The following is a 19,478-nucleotide window of genomic DNA, read 5'->3' on the forward strand; positions in this document are numbered from 1 at the left end:
AATGTTATCAACACATTTAAACATTAAAGATTAACAAAACTAATTCATATTTCACAACATACACGTTACTCATGATAAAGATCCTATGCGTGACTTTACTTAGCCCCATTTTTGATTACTGGCATAGATGAGAATAAAAATTCCTAAGAAAGCAATGATAATGGATAAATTTCATGCTTGCTCCAGAGAAGCCTTGTTTCAAAATTTTTATTATGATTAGTATTAATATTGCTGTTGTAAGGCAACAAAATTTGTGACAATGGGTTTAATATTTAAACATTTAATCAGGAAATTTGATGTTTTCCATCCCATCCGAAATAATCTAGTTAATATATAAGTTTATAATCTAGTTCTAGTTTATAATCTAATCGGTCCAGTTGCTGAGACATAAGAAAAAGCAGGCCTTAGATTTTTCCAGGCCAAGTACAATAAAAAGCCTTCAAAAAAAAAAAAAAACTTTACATTCGATAATTAATTATTTTTCTTTTAAACAATGAAGTTCATTTTAAAAGATCAAAATTAAGGGTTCCTTTAAAAAGATTTCATTCCATAAAAATCCAATAAATTCATTAACAGTCCCATTTTATTAACATTTTGAATGTTGAGCATACATGGTGACTTCATTGACGCTGGTACATTTCAGATAAATTTCATTAATTCTGTGACTCCTGGTATCTATGCTGACCTGCTGCTTATTGTTGTAAGCTAAAAACTTTTATCCATTGAAAATGGGATTTCTTGTAATCTCATACCAAGCACGCGCAATAATGTTCCATATTTTTGTGCATAAATGATGAGAATAGTTTATTTAGTATGCAAGAAGTATGTCAATTAAAATATAGCAAAATAAAAATTTCATAAAAGTTACCATCAAAACTTGCTCGTGATAAAACTGCAGACATAATATTTAATTCTTCTAATCCTTCAATAGAATACAGACTGGATGGATCTCTTATGATGTGAGAAAATAACTCACTATTGCAAACAACAAATTCAAGAAGCTAAAAAAAATATTTAAGTTGTTTTACAATCACAAATAATGTTACATAAATTTTGATGAGTATATCCTACATGGCTATCTTTTACAAATTAGTTTACACACAATGTTTACACCTAATGTTACTTATTACAGAGGTTAGTACAGGAAATTTTTATAAATCGCTTTTCTGTGAATTTTAATTTTGTTCTAAAACAGGGTTGCCACTCAATTCTGAGGAAAAATTCCCTGTGCTTAGCTGTATGAATATTCTGTATTATAAATGAGCAATCACTAACATATGTATAAGAAAATTAATATCCTGATAGTTTCATCACAGGGAAAAATAAATAAAAATAAGAGGAAGTAAAGAAGAATGCATTAAAACTGAAACAATAGCATGGTGACTGAATATTTATTCATTGCTTGGATCACAAAAGAAAAAAAATACAAAAGTTTAGCAGAACAATAAATATTGATAACTAATTCCATGCCATGTCATGTGCTAAATTAACACAAAATTCAAGATGCAAGTCAAATAAAATATTAAGTACCTTTGGCTTTTATGACAGACATTTTAATAATTACCTCAAAAAAAAAAAAAAAAAAAAACTTTTAAGTCAAGATACTGTTTTAATTCATTTGTTTATATTTATTATTACTTTATCTTATTTGACTGATTTTTCAACTTCAATTTCTAAAACAGGAAAATTCCTTGGATTTGCTCTGTTTTTCTTTTGGTTGATTTTTGAACTCCCTTTATTTCTAGTTTTTAAGGTTTCCATATGGGACAGCAAAACTGTATATAATTACAACTAATTCTTTAATAAATTTTTATAAATCTCTTTTCTGTGAATTTTAATTTTGTTCTAAAACAGGGTTGCCACTTAATTCCGAGGAAAAAATTCCCTGTGCTTAGCTGTATGAATATGCTGTATTATAAATGAGCGATCACTAACATATGTATACAGGGTTCATACTCTATTTGGATGAAAAAATTCCATGACTTTTCCAAGACTTTTTCATGACTTTATAAAAAATTTCATGACCTTGTTACACGAAGAGAATAGTACTATTTAATGTCAAACTTGCCAATTTTTTCGGAAATGAGCATTAGAAAAACTTTTACCTGAGTGCCACTACCTCATTGGAGCACTTACTTGTGACTAAAAAAATATCAGTGCATACTGCTGAAAGTAATAAATTATTCTCATTTGTCTTCATCACATAAATTCAAGTAAAATAAAAATAGAGCGAATGCAACATAACTGATGTTTAAATGTCTAATAAATATTTAATAAATAGGGCAGAATAGTAATGAATGGGACAAAAATTGAATGAGTCATCACTAAGTTTAAAATAATAAATTTACTTCATAAAAACAGTGCCCTTTGTTGTCAATGGTGCATCTAATTACCCATGTAACTGGACAGCATATTCATTCATTAAAGTAAAGTCGCTTTTTTCAGTTAATTCATTTTTCGAAATCGGATATTCCAGCTGGCTAAAAGGATCAGTTTTGCAAGATGTATGGTGGGCACTACTGTTTTAGAGTATTAGAATTCCCTTATTTCTATATTCTATTGCCTTACTAAAGTCTTCATTTTAAAGCTTTCAACATATTAAGATAAACTCTGAAAAATTTCATAATGAACTTTTTACAAGTAGTTGAAATGAACTCAAATGCAATTGAATTACACTTTTTGAGCAGGCGTGGCAAAATCAAGAACGTGCAAGTCCACTACTACAGAATATAAAATATAAGAAGCACTGAAAATAATGGCGAGTTCAAAATTAAAGATGCCCCAGTAGTAAAATCACATCGCAAAAAAAGGCGAGCGGCTGTTTCAGAAGCGGATGAAATTGGATTTCAAAACTCGGATTTGTTTTTCAGATTGTTCAATTTACATGCAATATTACTAAATCATTCAATATTTTTAGCGCTCTTTTAGCTATTGTTACTTTCTTACTACCGTATTTTCCTGCGTATTATCCGCGGGCGGCCTATAATCCGCAGGTCCTAAAATCGGTCTGAAGAAAAAAAGCTTTGTATAATCCGCGGATAATACGATGTAAAAAGATAAAGTTTGAATTTAACAAACCATTTGAGCAACTAAACTAAAAACGTGAAAAAGTAATTACTTTGAAGGCATAATCAAAATTAATCTGACAGATAATCTAAACTATAATGATTTCTTTTTGAAATATTGCTTATAGTTCGCTAATTGCTTGAAAAACAGAGTTAAGTCAAATGAGCAAGCGGTCTAATCTTGTGCAAATGGCTACCTATTTCACTGTAATGTTGCTTATTTTACGTGACCTGAATCGCAAAGAGGAACATTCAAGCAACGTAAAATAACCAACATACAGGCGGGCAGCGAGGAAGAACATGCGTGCTTCGTAAAATAAACAACATTCGGTCGGCGTACGATCTCGATCGGTGAATCCTACTGTAAAAATATTGAGGTTCAATGCGTTGGTGTTAAGCGGAAAAAAAAATCACAGATAATCCGCGGCTGCGCATAATCCGCACCTCATAAACTTTGCCTTTTTTAGCAGATAATCCGCGGATTATACGCAGGAAAATACGGTACTCAAGACATTTTTCCATGACTTTTCCAGGTCTGAAATTTGTTTATCTTTTTTCCATGACTTTCCAGGATTTCCATGACCCGTACGAACCCTGTGTATAAGAAAATTAATATCCTGAGAGTTTCATCACAGGAAAAAATAAATAAAAATAAGAGGAAGTAAAGAAGAATGCATTAAAACTGAAACAATAGCATGGTGACTGAATATTTATTCATTGCTTGGACCACAAAAGAAAAAAAAATACAAAAGCAAAACAATAAATATTGATAACTAATTCCATGCCATGTCATGTGCTAAATTAACACAAAATTCAAGATGCAAGTCAAATAAAATATTAAGTACCTTTGGCTTCTTTTATGACAGACATTTTAATAATTACCTCAAAAAAAAAAAAAAAAAAAACTTAAGTCAAGATACTGTTTTAATTCATTTGTTCATATTTATTATTACTTTATCTTATTTGACTGATTTTTCAACTTCAATTTCTAAAACAGGAAAATTCCTTGGATTTGCTCTGTTTTTCTTTTGGTTGATTTTTGAACTCCCTTTATTTCTAGTTTTTAAGGTTTCCATATGGGACAGCAAAACTGTATATAATTACAATTAATTCAATGAAATTTCACCTTTTTTTTTTTTTTTTGAAAAATTGGTAGAAGAATTCATGTGTCAGAAATAGAAGAAAAGCAACTTGAGTACAGTAGAACTCTTTTTTTTATGCCTCTGTATACTGCAGAATCCTTTAAACAGCTGATCCTATCACATTCCCACTTTTAATAAAAAGAAATATATTTTAACATTCTCTTTATCATGCAAGAAATCTATTTAGTTTTGATCATGCAACTTTTATACACAATATCAGCTTCAGCATTCCAAGCTCTGTATGTCACAAAACACTTTTCCCTTCTGAGCTCCAGTTTGTGTTTCTGTTGCACAGCTATTTTTGTCCAAATGCTGTTTATTAAATTATTTTATGTTTAGATAATGTTGATAAAATTTACAACCACTGAATTCATTGTCTATTAATATTGTATTATATTGCAATACTGCTATTTAAATTACATGCAGATTCAAATTACTGCAGTAACATTATAACAGGGCTCTACTGTATGATCTAATAGATATAAAAAAAGACTAAAGGCATTTGAAGGTGATTGTGTTTTAAGCAAATGCTGATATTTTTTTGAAGATTTGTTTATGCAATTATATATTTGTGAAGGAGAGGCATCCAAAAATAAATCTACTTTTCTAGACATTTTCAGGGTTTTTAGTCAATTTTCCTCAGCTCATTATGATTGATGTAGTATAACAACTGAAAAGTAATTTACTTCTTGACTTAAGTGCTTCAGAAGCATCAAAATAAGTTTTAATCAAAAAATTGATTTTCAAAAATGTCTTTAGTTATTTTCAAAAATATAATATATGTAAGGTAAACTCCCAATTATCCGCAAAATAGGGGGGCACGGTAACTGTGGATAATCCGAATAATAGGTACAAAAAGATACTTAGTGCATATAATAGCTAAAAAATATTAATGATACTTACACATACATTTAAATTATAACTAAAACATTGCTACATTGCCTCTACTAACACTGAAAATAATGTAATATATCTAAAATCTGAAAGCAAGCAATAATACAATAATTTTAAAAAAAATTGTAAAAGGACCCGCGGACAATCTGAACAGCGGATAATCCGACCGCCAATAATTGGGAATTTACGGTATTATCACAATTGCAAACACAACCAAATGTACCTAGCCATTTAAAAAGAGAAAATAGTTTTCTACGTAACCATTGTATGTTGAAAATACAACGAAAAAAATAAATAAATCAATTAGATATTTATATACAAAAGAAAAGAAAAAAAAAACGCATGAACAAATAAATTTTTATTTTGCAAAGAATTGAAAAAGAACTTAAAGTAATTTCTTTTTTAAAATGTTCTTCAAAATTTCAGTGAATTCAGAAAACAATGTTTTAAGCAAGAAATTTAAATAAATTTGTACATAAAATAGCAAATGGTAATGCAACAAAATTAAAAACAGAAGAATTTGATAAATTATTATTTACTTGCAAAGTTGCTTCTCTGTGACCAGTTCCAAGAGTCATAGTAATAGATAAAATCAACCTCATAATCCCCATAAACATTTGTCGATAGCATTTCAGAAGATCAGGAAAAATCCAATTGCTACTGTCTTGTCTAAGTTCGTTAGGTCTGAAATAATTCATGTTTTTAATATTTTCTCTCATTTGTACATAAGGAATATATATTTGATAAACGTTTTTTGAATGCACAGCAAGCAATTTTAAAATTTATAATAAAAATTTTGTTCTGAGGATTTTCAGAGCACCAAAATGGTTGCCAGATTGATAAGGAGATATAGAACAAATCATGAAAGTATCTAATTGAAATACAGTTGGCTCTCTGTTCAATGACTTTCTCTATTTAAAGACGACTTTTCAGTCCTGGATGCTTCACTGTAGTTATAGAAGCATTCTATTAGAAACACATTCTACTGTCATTACACAGGGAATGTAATGGAATTTTTTAGCATTGAATGAACCTAGTAACTTAAGTTATGTCCTCTCCTGATTTTAAAAATTTTCTGTTTTTAAAATTTAGTTTTAAGTTAAGAAAAATATTTACAAAATTCAGGTTGTTAATATGCAAAACTCTTACAGTTCTCAGTTTAAAATATCACACAAACACTTCAAGCACAATAAACTACTAAAATATTTAACAATTTTCTAACAACTCACATGTCTGGTCTTAAATCCAATGATCGGCATTCTGCAAGCTTATGTATAGCACCATTTCTGAGAAGAGCTAGTGCTCCACTAGTATAACAACTAATCCTCGTTAAGAGAGCCTAAAATAATGTTCCACATTAATACATAAATTCAAGCTTTGCTTTGATAGTTGAAAACAAAATAATAATAGAAAGAAGTACCATTTTTGACTCAAAAACATAAAAAATCCTGTATGAACTTGAGTTCCGGTTATAAAGGTTTTGCAATTCTTCATCATCTTTGGATAAACTATCAAGGATGTGGCGCAAATATCCTTTGGACACTAAAAAGGCTAACCATTGCTGCTGCAAATCCAAGGAAATAGCAACATCAAGAACAGCCAGAGATAGCATCTATACAGAGAAGAAAAAAAAACATTAGTAATCTACACAGACTAACAACGTTTTGACTTGGGTACTACCACCCCCTAGCAATTTTTTTCCCTTTCCCTTTGTAATTTTATACATTTATTAACCCGTTCGGGACGAACGACGCGTCTTTGCGTCCGCGCTGGGTGGTTCTTCAGAGACGAAAGACGCATCTGTGCGTAGTACGCAGCCGGCTTAACTACGCTTTTTTGCGTTTTCGATTTGGAACGAAATGTTTACTATTAGATGGCATTACTTATCTATGTTCCATTCAAATGATTGCTCTCCTGCATTAGTATTTCTCTGTCTGATCTCAAAATGGGGTCTGTCAAGTGTCTGTGATTTATTGGATTTCGTGAAAGAAAATATAAACATGTGCTCGCAAGTGAGAAGGGAAACGTATACTCATTTTGAAGTGGCTCTTTCTAGTTTCGGTTCCATTTGTAATGGAATTGGAGGGGAGATATTCTAGCGACGAAATTTTACTTTTTTGTTCATTTGGTAGCCATAGTGAACACGTTTTATCTTTCAGAGGAGGAAATATCTTAATTTATGATTGATCCATCTATGGATCTTTTGGGTCACATTGAAACAACTATAAATTATTTTTGTTGGAGTTCTTCATACAGTAGTTACTTTCGAAAATGATACGCTGAAAAAGAAGGCAAAGAACTTAGACAGAGATGTGTAATTTGCAAAAAGCAGAATAAAAGACGTAACACTATGTATGAATGTAAAATGCTCAATGAGCATTTATCTGTACTTTGAAATTTTTCATACAGCTTTAAAATATTAATTGTTACAATATTCTTCAAGTATTTCATAATATTAAGCGCAAATATTTTCCCTGTTTTGTAGAAAATATATTGTTTCATTTTGGTACTTTTAGTTATTGTAAAAAACAATATATTTTGCATTTTTATAGTTAAATATCAATTATTTTCATCCAATCTTTTGTTATGATTGAAATTTTGCTATATTTATCGTACATTAAAAAATGGTTTCATTTCTGCTTAAAGTATACATTTTATCCATTATTATGTATGCATACTTTCCAAAATTGCATATTAGGCTTAGCAGGAGAAATTGCACTGGCCTGTGCGCACAGTCCGTGTGTAACAGCTGCCGTCCTGAGGGAGCGCTATCTTCTGCGGACTGCCGTCCTGAACGGGTTAAAGGCACACAATTTTTTATTATGATCTTTAGTTAGTGGAGATGATTATGGGATGAGAGATGGGATGTGGAGATAAGAAACTATTAATGATACATTCTATGATGCACTATTAAAAGCATTACGTAACATCATAAATAATAGTCTGTTTAGATGTCCATCAACAAATTATGGCGAATTATTAAAAGTTTTCTTTACCAGAAAATCAGCATTAGTCAATCAAAAATCCTGGGATAAGAAGTTTCATCCCTGAATACTTTTAAGTCTAAAAAGTCGGAGTGTGACAAAAAAAATTTCTTTTATTTGGAGAATAGGTTAAAAGCTATTGTTCAAGCTATTTGCATTTTTCCTTTTTATCATCATTTGTTATTTATAATTTGTTTAATTTTTATAATCCTGTTTGCTTAATTTATATATATATATATATATATATATATATATATATATATATATATGTTTTCAAGCATCAATATTTATTTTTGCATTAATGTTTAAACAAACATTGTTGTCACATTTTTAATCAGAAGCATTTCGAGTTCAGAAGTCAAGGTTTTATACTTCATTTTTGAGAATTGGAGCCACGGATTTCTCTACCATTTGCACAGTATAAATGCTCTGTCACTTTCAAGTGTTAAGAATAGACAGGTGTAGACACATTGCATTTTGGCATCTCAATCTAAAGGTAAAATATGTATCAAGAACAAATGCTGTAAAATTCAGGGCTCAGATTTAAAAATTACTGAAACCAAGACATAAAAAAAGGCATACTTTTGTAATATCATGACTAGTACAAGCATCTCTACATATAATTTCCATGATAGATTCACCAAAACTGAGGATGGTTTCCATATACTCAGACCGAAGTTGCCTTGTTTCTGATTCTTCATCCAGTAGCATTGAAACCACATGAGTAGAACCAGCTGCAATAGAGAAAAGACAATACATAACTCCTTAAGATAAATAAATACCATTGTGCTGAATAGTAAAGTCAGACCATACCACGTAAGAAGAAGCACAAATTTTTGTTTTCGGAATTTTTGTCTATTGTTGTATTTTGATCGTGACTTTTTACTTCTTGTTTCTTTTCATTCTGTTATTGTTTGATTTTGTTTATTTTCATTTGTTTTTGTTTTGCTTTTGATTATGTCTCAAATCAATAGGTTTGCCAATCTTCGGATTAAGAAATTTCGTTTTTTGAACCATTTAAAATTTCTTCAAGAGTGTAGGCTCTTGGCTCTAGGTCTGCTCTTGGCTTTTGTCGGATGTCTTTTCATCCATAAGCTCATTATTTTTTGCATTGAAAAAGGCGTTCCCTGTAACGCCGAAACACGTGTCTGCTGTAATTTACAAATTTGTGCTTCTACTTACGTTGTATGGTCTGACTTTACATAACTCCTTGTTTATATTCCTTCTAAAATAAAAACCACATGTTCTAAATGAGATCTAACTAAATTTAGGAGTATGTTACTCCTGTTTACCAGATACATTTAACTCCATTACTAGTATGATCAATATTAAAGTGAGCAGATGTTTAAAATTACATTTTGTTTATTGCAATATTGCACAATCAGAAAGAATAAAGGATGCTGTGTGTGCATGTCAGTGTGATCATTTTTACCTTTTAAATAGCAACAATGTTATGGGAAAACAACAAAAAGTTTCTAGCATTTAATCACTCTGGCATGTGCTTATATTTTGCATTCAGTACAGACGCATTAATGGGTCTTCAGATTCAACAAATCATAAGTATGTTTGAGGATTGTAAATTGTTAAATACAACTTATAAAAGTTTTAAAAAAGTGCTATTTGAATTCATGACATTAGTATTACATAGTTTAATAATTAACTGTTCATTCGTGGTTATCGTTCATAGGTCTTACTATATGTAAACTAAAGGCTTGTTTCAAAAAGAAATTGACTTAATCTTATGGAGATGTAACTGAATTGGTTAATTCTGAATAGGAATAAGTTTTCTTTCACTTGAGAGAAATCTTTCTTCAGCCATTTTCTTTTGCTTCAGAAGAAACTTGAACAACACAAAAAAAAAAAAAATAAATAAAATAAAATAAAGATATTAAAAATATCTTTGCCCCAAAAGTAAAGTTACTTACAGTTTCCAGAAATGAATTTTACTTGACAAGGAAGGTAGAAAAGAAACTAATGAAAAATTGAATTTAACAGAAAATACATTAAGAGAGCAGGAGTGAGGATTTTTACTATATCAAATAGTAAAAAGTATTTGACACAGTGACAGTAAAACAGTGATAAAGAATATTTTGCTCTACAAATAGCACTAACTATACAACACATATTATAAAGGAAACAAAGGCATTTAAGAGAAATGACATACTATTCATATCAATTGGCTTCTGCACTATGCATAAAAGATTCAGAAAAGCACTGTAAAAATTGGCTCGAACTCGTTGCAAACCAGTGCCTGAAAAAAAAAATGATTAGTATCTATGCATTTAGCTTCCATCCTTGATAATGTTCAAAAATTATTTTTCTTTTCAATTAACAGCTTTTAGGCATTTCTGAAAACATCTTTTCAATGAACACAGGGTTGCCACGGAAGTTCAAGAATGAAATTCCCTGACATTTCCAGATTTTCCAGGTAGTTTTAAGAAAAATTCCAGGTTATCGATCTCCACCTTCATTTTGCAACTTTAATATATACATCTCAAATTTTGATAAAACTTACCTCATTTTCAAACTTTGCAAACAATGGTTACCAAATTTAATTTACTCAAGCTGAAACAATCAAAAATATGTACTAAGGGTGGTTCAATTTTTTTTCTCTCAGGTCGAGTCCAAGACAACCCTTATCTTTTTAAAACTTACTAATAGTATTGTGCTGTAAAAGTTTTAGCTTCTTACTCAAATTTTAAGAGGTTGCTCAATGACCCCTTAATTTAACATTAGCCCTAGAATAGAAAAGTCACAAATTTAGAAACATTTAATTTCCCCAGCTGTTTTTTTATGTAAGTAATTATTTTATAGCAATGAATATGCATATAACTCGTGTAGATTATAGTATGTAACATTGTTTTTTCAGTTCAATGTATTTTTTTAACCCCCTCCCCATACTTATGAAGTTTGGGGAGGGGGTCGAGCACCGGCTTTCAGTTGGGATAGGAAGTTAAAATTCTTCCAGTATTTTACTATTCACAAGTCTAAAAACATTGAGTGGTGTCCTGTTTTCTAGGAGAAACCTTTTTTTAAAGTGTATTTTTGAACTACCCTAATGTACTAACACAAGTGAAGCAAATAACTGTAATAAAGAATTAATGTATATGTCACATATCTAATTTTCAATAGTGAGGAGCCACTGCCTTACATCAAGTGAAAAAACTGCGAAATTAACAATTGTGACATCTGTATCACGAAAATAAAGTTAATTGCTAAAATAATCTGAACTAAAAAAATATGAAACCTAAACTTTCTCAATTATTGCCTTCCACCCCTCCAATCCATTGAATTCACAGCGCTTTTAGACTTTGGCCTGTAAAAAAATCATGCATCTTTTAGCTTCACATATTTCCCCTGTTTGTTGCTCATAAAACAGGGGTGCTCCCCCCCCCAATATTTCTGAACGCCTTAGTGCTTTTTTTATTTTTAAACCTCTTTTTATATTTATTTTTTTTCCTATTTATTTATTTTTAATTATTATTGTTTTGAAAGAAAAGAGTTAAGTTATCGGTCATCCGCAATAAAATACACACACACAGATGAAAATAATAAAGTAAAATAATATGAGTAAATAATTTGAATAAAAATAAAGTAAAATAAATAATTAAAAAATCCCCCCCCCCAAAAAAAAAGAAAATTTTGATGGCACAACTTGCACCATAATCACTCCTGTGCGCACCCTCATAAGGTTAAATTTTGAGCAATGATCAGAAACTTCTCTGATGTGCAGATTTTTTTTTCATCGGATTTCTTTTATTTTGAAAGAAAGAAGCGCATTGAAAGTCTTTAAAGATCACTACTAAAATACTAAAAGATTATACTTCTGTAAAAAAGAAACTTTCTAAATTTAAAATTGTCTAATGAACTAAATTTACAGAACAAAATTGTTTAGAAGAATGCGATTTCATTAATCAATTTAAAGAAATAATATAAAATATGAAAAGATTATTGCAGCTCATTAAGAACTTCAGTCGCACTCGCAGACAAAACAATGCGCTGTGTATCATAACAACTTCAGAACTGCTGACGTAAACAAGCAGCGTTTAAACAGAGCCCGCTCTAACTAGGAAGAAAAGAAGAACCTTCTGCGCATGTCTGCGCCGACTGCTATGGCGCACCCGCCAATGGCAGACAGTTGATAAAAAGAACTGCAGGGAGAAGAAGAAAGAGGGGAATGACAAAACGACAACGGCGAAAAAAACAAGGTTGAAAGTTTTTTTTTTGACGTCGTCATATACCGTGGGCCGCGCTAAGAACGATCAAGATTGATTGGAAATATGCAATTTTTCATTTCCCCTGATTTTCGGCCATTTTCATTTTCCCCGACAATTCCAGGTTTTCCCGGTGGATGTGTGGCAACCCTGTGAACAAAAAACACATTTATCAGAAAGAAAAGTACGGTTCAGAAACAATGTCATACAAAAATTAGAAAATAAAATTATGAAACAATGTGCAATAGAAATTTTAAAAGGTGTATTTGAAATAGATTTTTAGTGTTGCTATTTTTGCATTTCATTTGTTTCATTCCTTTGCTGATTATTTTGCTGGCTTATTCATTTCATTAAAAAATAAAAGAAACTCATATTTGTGAACCATGCTTTTTAATTGCCGAAAAATTCCAAAATTTAATTTAAAAAATATTTGATTCAGGTCTGTTAAAGATAAAATGTCCTGCTCACACTTGCTTGAAAAACATGCCATGGTGCCTTCTTTCTTTATAGAATTCACCTGGATACATTTATCTTACCCTTTCCTAGTCTTTTAGAATTGCACTAATGGCACAGAGAGTGGTGGCTGACTCCCCTTGATTGTATTGTTGAATATTTTTGCGTTTCATCTGATTTTTTGAGGCTTTTCTCAAGTCAAATCTTAAAGTAACGTTTTTTCACAAAATTGGCTAAAAATAAATGGATTTGGCTGATCATTTTACTTTTAAACGGAACTTATGTAATTAACGGTTTATTATTATTATTTATGCTGATTGGACACTTGCTCACTATATCCAACCAACCAGCAGAAATATCGCCAGAATTTTTTCAGAAAGATTTCAGTAGCTGATGCATTTTGCAGTTTTTTCCACTGTCGCTGTTTTTGAGCCCAAAGACTACGTAATAATGTTTCTCAGCTTTCACCATATAAACAAAACATCGCCAATCAAAGATACTTAAAAAAAAAAAAAAAAAAAAAGACTGTGTAAAATAATTCAACTAAATTAGGCAAATCCATAAACCGCACAAAAACTTCCATTAATTTTTCTTTTTGCACGATTTCAAACAATCGCCAAATTTTACTACTTATTTTGGAAACATTTCGAATGAAACCGTTTAGCGCCATTTTATTTTGACCAAAAGTATCTCAGCATCTGGCAACAATATTTCTATAATAAAAATTAGTAAGGAGGGGGAGTATTATCGAAAGTGTCCCAAAATGATTCTTGCAAATTTGATAAGATTTTAAACCGCACCAAGTGCAAACAAAAATTGCAATTTCCCAAAATAACTAAAGCAAGTGTAAGGGGAACACAGGCGGCTACATTTTTTAAAACAGTTTCGTACATCAATAGCTATACAGAGAAGGTTTTAGATTTAAAAAAAAAAGTACTAACAGATAAATCTTTTTGAACATGTAAAGTTTAATTTCATATTTCGGAAATTCTTATGTTAAATGTCGTGCTTTCATTTCTAATTGAATACTATTTTGTTCTTTATACTTATTGCTATTTTAGTTTAATGAGTAATGAAGAAGCTTGATTTTTAATCACGTCAAGAAGGTTTATTTTAAATTCTTTCACTTAAAACAGAAAACAAGAGCAAGTAACAATTGTTTCTCATCATTATTACTGACCCAGGTAACGCCGGGTATTTTTGCTAGTAGACATATACAATTTTAAACAAAAATAAATAATTGCAACAATTGAATTGAAAACAGGTTGGCATTCAGCCTTTCATAGGGCTTTAATTTTTTTTTTTTTTGTGGCTTACCCGCCAATGTTCCAAAAATAGAACATGATATTTAACTAAAAATTTTCCCAAGAAATAATATTTAAATGAACAAGTTTTTATCAACACATTTACGTTTTACTTTGAAGTATTTTTTGAAATGCTATTTGGTTTTTTATACATTTTCAACTTTTTGAAAATGTGTGTTTTTCTAGTTTTCTGCAGCTTTTTCTCATAAAATTTAGCAAAAATAGGCTTTTTCAGAAACTGGAATGATATTTAATTTATTCGTAAAAACTACTTCAATGTATGATTTTAAAATGCTTTCAGATATGTACTATGATATTTACAAAAGATAGCCCCTTCAAAATAGCATGTTCCGATTTTGGAACGTTGGTGCTTTCAGGGAGTCAAACTTCCAGGAAGCGAGTCGCTCGACTCGAAGGGATAAATTTTAAGTTTCATAAAATAAGATTCCTTCATTTTTTTTTTGTTTTGAATGTACTCTCATGTAGATGTAGGCAAAACCAAGTAAGTTTACATTTTAAAAGGGTATAGTAAGGTTTCGATAGGAATGGAAATAATAACACTAAGAGTTGGACATTGGAAATGGCTCTAAATCCGCATCTGCTCTATCAGCTGCATTGTTACGTGTTATACTGAAAAAATAATATTTAGTGAACTCAGGATACCTCATATTTTAAAAGCATTTTATTGTTTTACTTTTTTCTATGAGCTATGCAAAATTTCGTTTCACCTGTACCAACTATGGGCCGGTCCACAAATGATGTCATGCTTTGAGGGAGAGGGAGATTGAAACTGACAGTCTGTGACAATGGAGAAAAAGGGAGTAACAAGAAGTCTGACATCATGCTTTTTAATAAGAATATATTTATTAAAAAAATGTGTGACATGTGACAAAAGGGGGAAGGAGAGTAAGCTGAAATTTGATAAATGGGGGTAGGGGGAGTAGGACAGAAACGGGAAAAAAATTGGCATCTTTTATGGATAGTCCCTGTTCATAAATGTTAAATAATGTTGATGAGATTTCTCACAGTAGCATAAACTATGTCATATTTAGAAACATTATCAGATTCAGAGTTACCAGACTCAATGCAGAATATGCCAATTACCCCCTGCTGAAACCAGGCAATATTACTTAGAGGATATTTCAGAACATGATTTAGAGCAGATTACAACAATGTGAACATGTAGACATTTTTTCAACAATTTATCAAGAAAATCGGAGTTAAAGCAAAAGCTAGGATCATTAGTAATACAACTAAAAGAAACAAATAAAAACTTAAAAAACATAAGGATAGTTAGGAAATAAAAAAAATAAAGAAAAGAATAAAATCCGACTTCAGTTGGCAGAAAAAAGCTAATTTTCACCAATTAATTCAATCAGAAAACTGTCCAACATGCAATTCCCAATGTCGAACATTTATTAAAAAAACTAAATGCAAAGCGCCAATGTTCGACAAATGGAACACACTAAAAAACATGGTAATAAATTTTTTTTACAATAATTTAATGCTAGTTCAGGGTGGCGACAGGAACTGAAAAAAAAAAGTTCCCTGACTTTTCCCTGATTAAGTTCACCAAATTTCCCTGATTTACGTTACCAATGATAATGGTTTCCTTTCTTTGCCGTACCTGAAAAGCTTTGCATATTAAATAAAATGCAGTGTTTAGAATGGTTTAAGTAGTTAATTAAAAATATATTTTGAAAAGATGCATCCTTTTTTTGGTAAAAATAGTATATTAAATTATCGACAGAGAAATATTGTAGGAAACCTAAAACAAATACTTTACTTCCAGGAACCAGTTAACATAAGAATTCTAAGAAATTATTAAAATCACTCTTAAAGACATATCTAATCATGATAAAACTAAAAAATTTAAATGGAAATAATCTTGAATTTAATTTTCAAGCAGTATAATTGTTGCTGCAAGAATAACAAGTGATAGTTAATGTATAGAAGTAATGTAGTTTTACTTACGTATATAAGCCGTGTACAGGTAAACGGCAGTATCTGCAGATATTCGTTTTCCAGATATTTCAAGAAATGTGTGGTGGATTCAGTATTAACAATAGGAAAATGTTGGAATTAGACGTTTTTCTCGCGCCCTTTTTTCAGCGGAACCCAAATAAGCCAGTATGTTCAATAAAGATAACAAAAATGCAAAAATGCAAAAAAAAAAATAAGTTTAGTTACTGCCCTTTACTTGCACACGGCAGAATAGACATATTTATGTGAAATAAATTGAAATCTTTCAACAACCAATCATATTGAGTTATTCTCTAATCAATAACTTAGGTTTTAGAGAATGAATACAGCATTTTAACTATTAAAAAATGATAAAAATATTTACTTATGTACACAACTCAATTTCAAATGCTTTCATTAGCTATCCAAAAAAAATCTTAGATTACTTTAGTAACAAACAATATTTAAATTCAAAAACAATTATTAATTTCAAAATGTATATGTATATGGTTTTAAAATTAAAGAGTTTTAAAGTCTGAAAAAAAAAAAAAACCATTGTGTAAACTAAAGTAAACCATGCAAACTGTGGCAAAAAAAAAAAAAAAAAAAAAAAAAAGATTTTAAGTGAAAATTTAATTTTAACAATTAAATTAAAAACTCCAAGCGAACACTTTTAAGATTTTTCCAGTATCAATTTAAAAAACAAAGATTTTTTCTTGAAATCGTGATAACAGTATGTAACAGTATGCTAATTACATCAAGAGTAAAGACAAGACAGCAAAGTCATTAATGACGGCTTCCTCTTTGCCTGTAGGGTTGTTTATTTTTTCGTAGCTTGGAATGCATGGAAAGAAAGTTCAAGCAAGGTAAAATAAACAACTTCACAGACGCAATCTTAGGAAGCTCATCCCAAGATTGAATACTTTGACCTTGAGGAAAAAAGTTGTACTAATATGCAGCACTGTATAATCGTACCTCATTAATTTTACTTTTTTAGAAACAAATAATTGGCGGAAAATTCGCAGGGAATTAAAGTATTTCAGTTTGCAAGGAATTTTTTTTTCATTTGATCAATTTTCCCTGAATTTTTTCAAAATTCCCTGATATTTCCCTGAGTGATAAAGTTCCCTGACTTTTCCCTAATCTGTCGCCACCCTGTAGTTATGTGTTTACTTGACATACACAGACATAATTTCAAAAAATTGCTCAAATCTGATGTTCCATCAATAGCTCGGCGTGTAAACTGTTAAGTACTTACTATAATTTGTTAAGGAAATGCTAGAAAGTTTTAATTGCTACTGCATAGCTTTTTTACATAAAAAAACAAAAACACCAAAGAATGAAATTACCAGTTTTCAGCAAGCACTCGACAACAGCTCTCAAGACAACTAGAAGAGAAGAATGTTGAGTCAATGGAATCAATTTTGATTCAGATTTATGTCCATCTCTTGCCAGATTATTATTTGTTGATGTCAAATGTGGTACAGGCTTTAATAAAGATGCAAGCATGTTGTGGCGCAGAGTAGACATTAAAGTCAAAATCACACCTGATGCTGGGGGCATCAAATCTGGCAGGACATCTTGCAGCATCACCTAACACATTCAGAATAAAGATATAAGCATTTTTCTATGGAAATTTTACTTACATTTTAAGATACTATTGAAATCAAACTAATTGCACATTCAATTGAAGACAGTGCAAGAAGGGGACTTCTCCAATCCTTTTTAAAAACTATCAAAAATCACAAAAAAAAACTACAGTTCATTTTTGAGAATTTTGTCTCTATTGTTAATATGATGTTGGATCCATGAAGCAAATTTAAATGACATAAGCTTCATGGTAATGCTCGAATTTCGATGAAATATAATATCATCTATGTGTAATTGATTGTTATGTACTGAAGTTGTCCTGTTCTTGCAACAAATATATATAACTAGCTGTGCGCTCGGCTTTGCACGGTCTGCCTTGAAAATAAAAGTTATGTCAAGTGATTTTGAGGCAGATTGAGGGAAAATAACCAGAAAGGAAACATTTTAAGTCCCTTGATTACAGGGAAAACCTCAAAACAAAACCCAGAATTTATTTTGTTCACATTCAAGAAAAAAAAATGGCAACAGATCTTTCATTTCATGATTTTCTTCACGCTACAAATTTTAAAAAAAGTAGCGTTACAGAAAGTTGAGATGAAGCACTGAATAATAATTTAAATGGACGAAAGCCTTTGAAAAATAGGGATTTTATGTCGAAATCTAAGTGTCATAATTAATAGTTTTTAATTGATATCCTCCCTAATTATTATTGGAGGATTATGTTAAATAGCCAAACATAAAGATGGGAAGATTACGAATCCACCGATACACAGTTCGATGGTCAGTTCACTGTCGTTCGGGTGAAGAAACTTGGACATACATAGTTGCATAGATAGGTAGGTACATACGCTCAGATTTTAATTATATAAGATACTTTAAAAAACATTTTGAATTTTTAATGGTTATTTAAATAATATTTGGTTTCAAAATAAGAAAGCATCAAAAGGAATTGCTTCAACAGTTGGGAAAGTTGAGCATTTTGTTTGAAAACTACTGTCCTAAAATAGTTAAAAGTTTATATGTAATACTACCAATTCTAACCATTAATAAACATGATTTAAAAAGAAAAGAAAAAAAAAACATGCAATTAAAAAAAAAACATAAACACAAAATTAATTTTTTTATAATGAAAAAGACGGACCCAGATCATAATTTCAAAAAATAATGAAAACTAAATTCATTAAAAATTTACATGCTACACTAGAGGCAGCGAATTGGATTAAATTTCACTGAATTTCATTTTATGCTTTAATAAAATAAAAAAAAACTAAATAATTCTCACAAGGAATTCTTTTAGTTTGATTTTTAAGAGAATCAATAGTACACATCACTATTTGAAACTATAAAAAATTAAACAAAACTTTTAAACAATTTAAAATTTTTGTATTTGACTGACTATGAAGGACCAGTTTACTGAACAGACTGATTTGCAGACCCATAGCTATGTACCCACAGTGAGGGCAGGGGGAGAACATCCTTATGGGGGCAAAAGGTCTAAGAAATTGGAGAAAAAAAAACTAACACTAAGTCTTACTAACGTTGCAAATATATGCAGTTGCTTCTGGGTAGGGGCCCAACAGATGTTTTTGCAGGGGGGCTCAAAATTTGTGAATCCCCCCAGGCCTGCCAATTTTCAAATAGAACACTTAGATAAACCATTTAATGCACACAAATAATGTTGTCCCCTAACCAAATTGTTTAAGTCTAGAAAGTTTTGGACCTTTATTGTCTTTGTGTTCTAGTTGAGACGCTCAGAAAATAATAATAATAGAAAGGTTTATACAGTTATAATAGTTCAAATGACAAAAGATTTCACAAGATACACATGGAAAAAAATGAAACTTTTTGTGCAATATTATGAATGAAATAA

The 19,478-nt window shown here is 30.4% G+C and overlaps 1 protein-coding gene across 1 annotated transcript in view; it reads right to left on the reverse strand.

Moving 5' to 3' along the window:
* The window catches only part of LOC129226467 (nuclear pore complex protein Nup205-like), a 112,399-nt gene that overhangs the window by 16,066 nt on the left and 76,855 nt on the right, over nucleotides 1-19,478 (reverse strand). The window contains exons 27-33 of the mRNA XM_054861074.1: nucleotides 17,368-17,611; nucleotides 10,250-10,336; nucleotides 8,668-8,819; nucleotides 6,522-6,713; nucleotides 6,331-6,440; nucleotides 5,641-5,785; nucleotides 869-1,001 (exon numbers count right to left, since the gene is read on the reverse strand). Coding sequence (XP_054717049.1) covers nucleotides 869-1,001; nucleotides 5,641-5,785; nucleotides 6,331-6,440; nucleotides 6,522-6,713; nucleotides 8,668-8,819; nucleotides 10,250-10,336; nucleotides 17,368-17,611 — 1,063 coding nt within the window. The remainder of the gene's footprint in view (nucleotides 1-868; nucleotides 1,002-5,640; nucleotides 5,786-6,330; nucleotides 6,441-6,521; nucleotides 6,714-8,667; nucleotides 8,820-10,249; nucleotides 10,337-17,367; nucleotides 17,612-19,478) is intronic.

This window comes from Uloborus diversus, chromosome 7 (assembly GCF_026930045.1).
Source record: "Uloborus diversus isolate 005 chromosome 7, Udiv.v.3.1, whole genome shotgun sequence".
NCBI lineage: Eukaryota > Metazoa > Arthropoda > Arachnida > Araneae > Uloboridae > Uloborus > Uloborus diversus.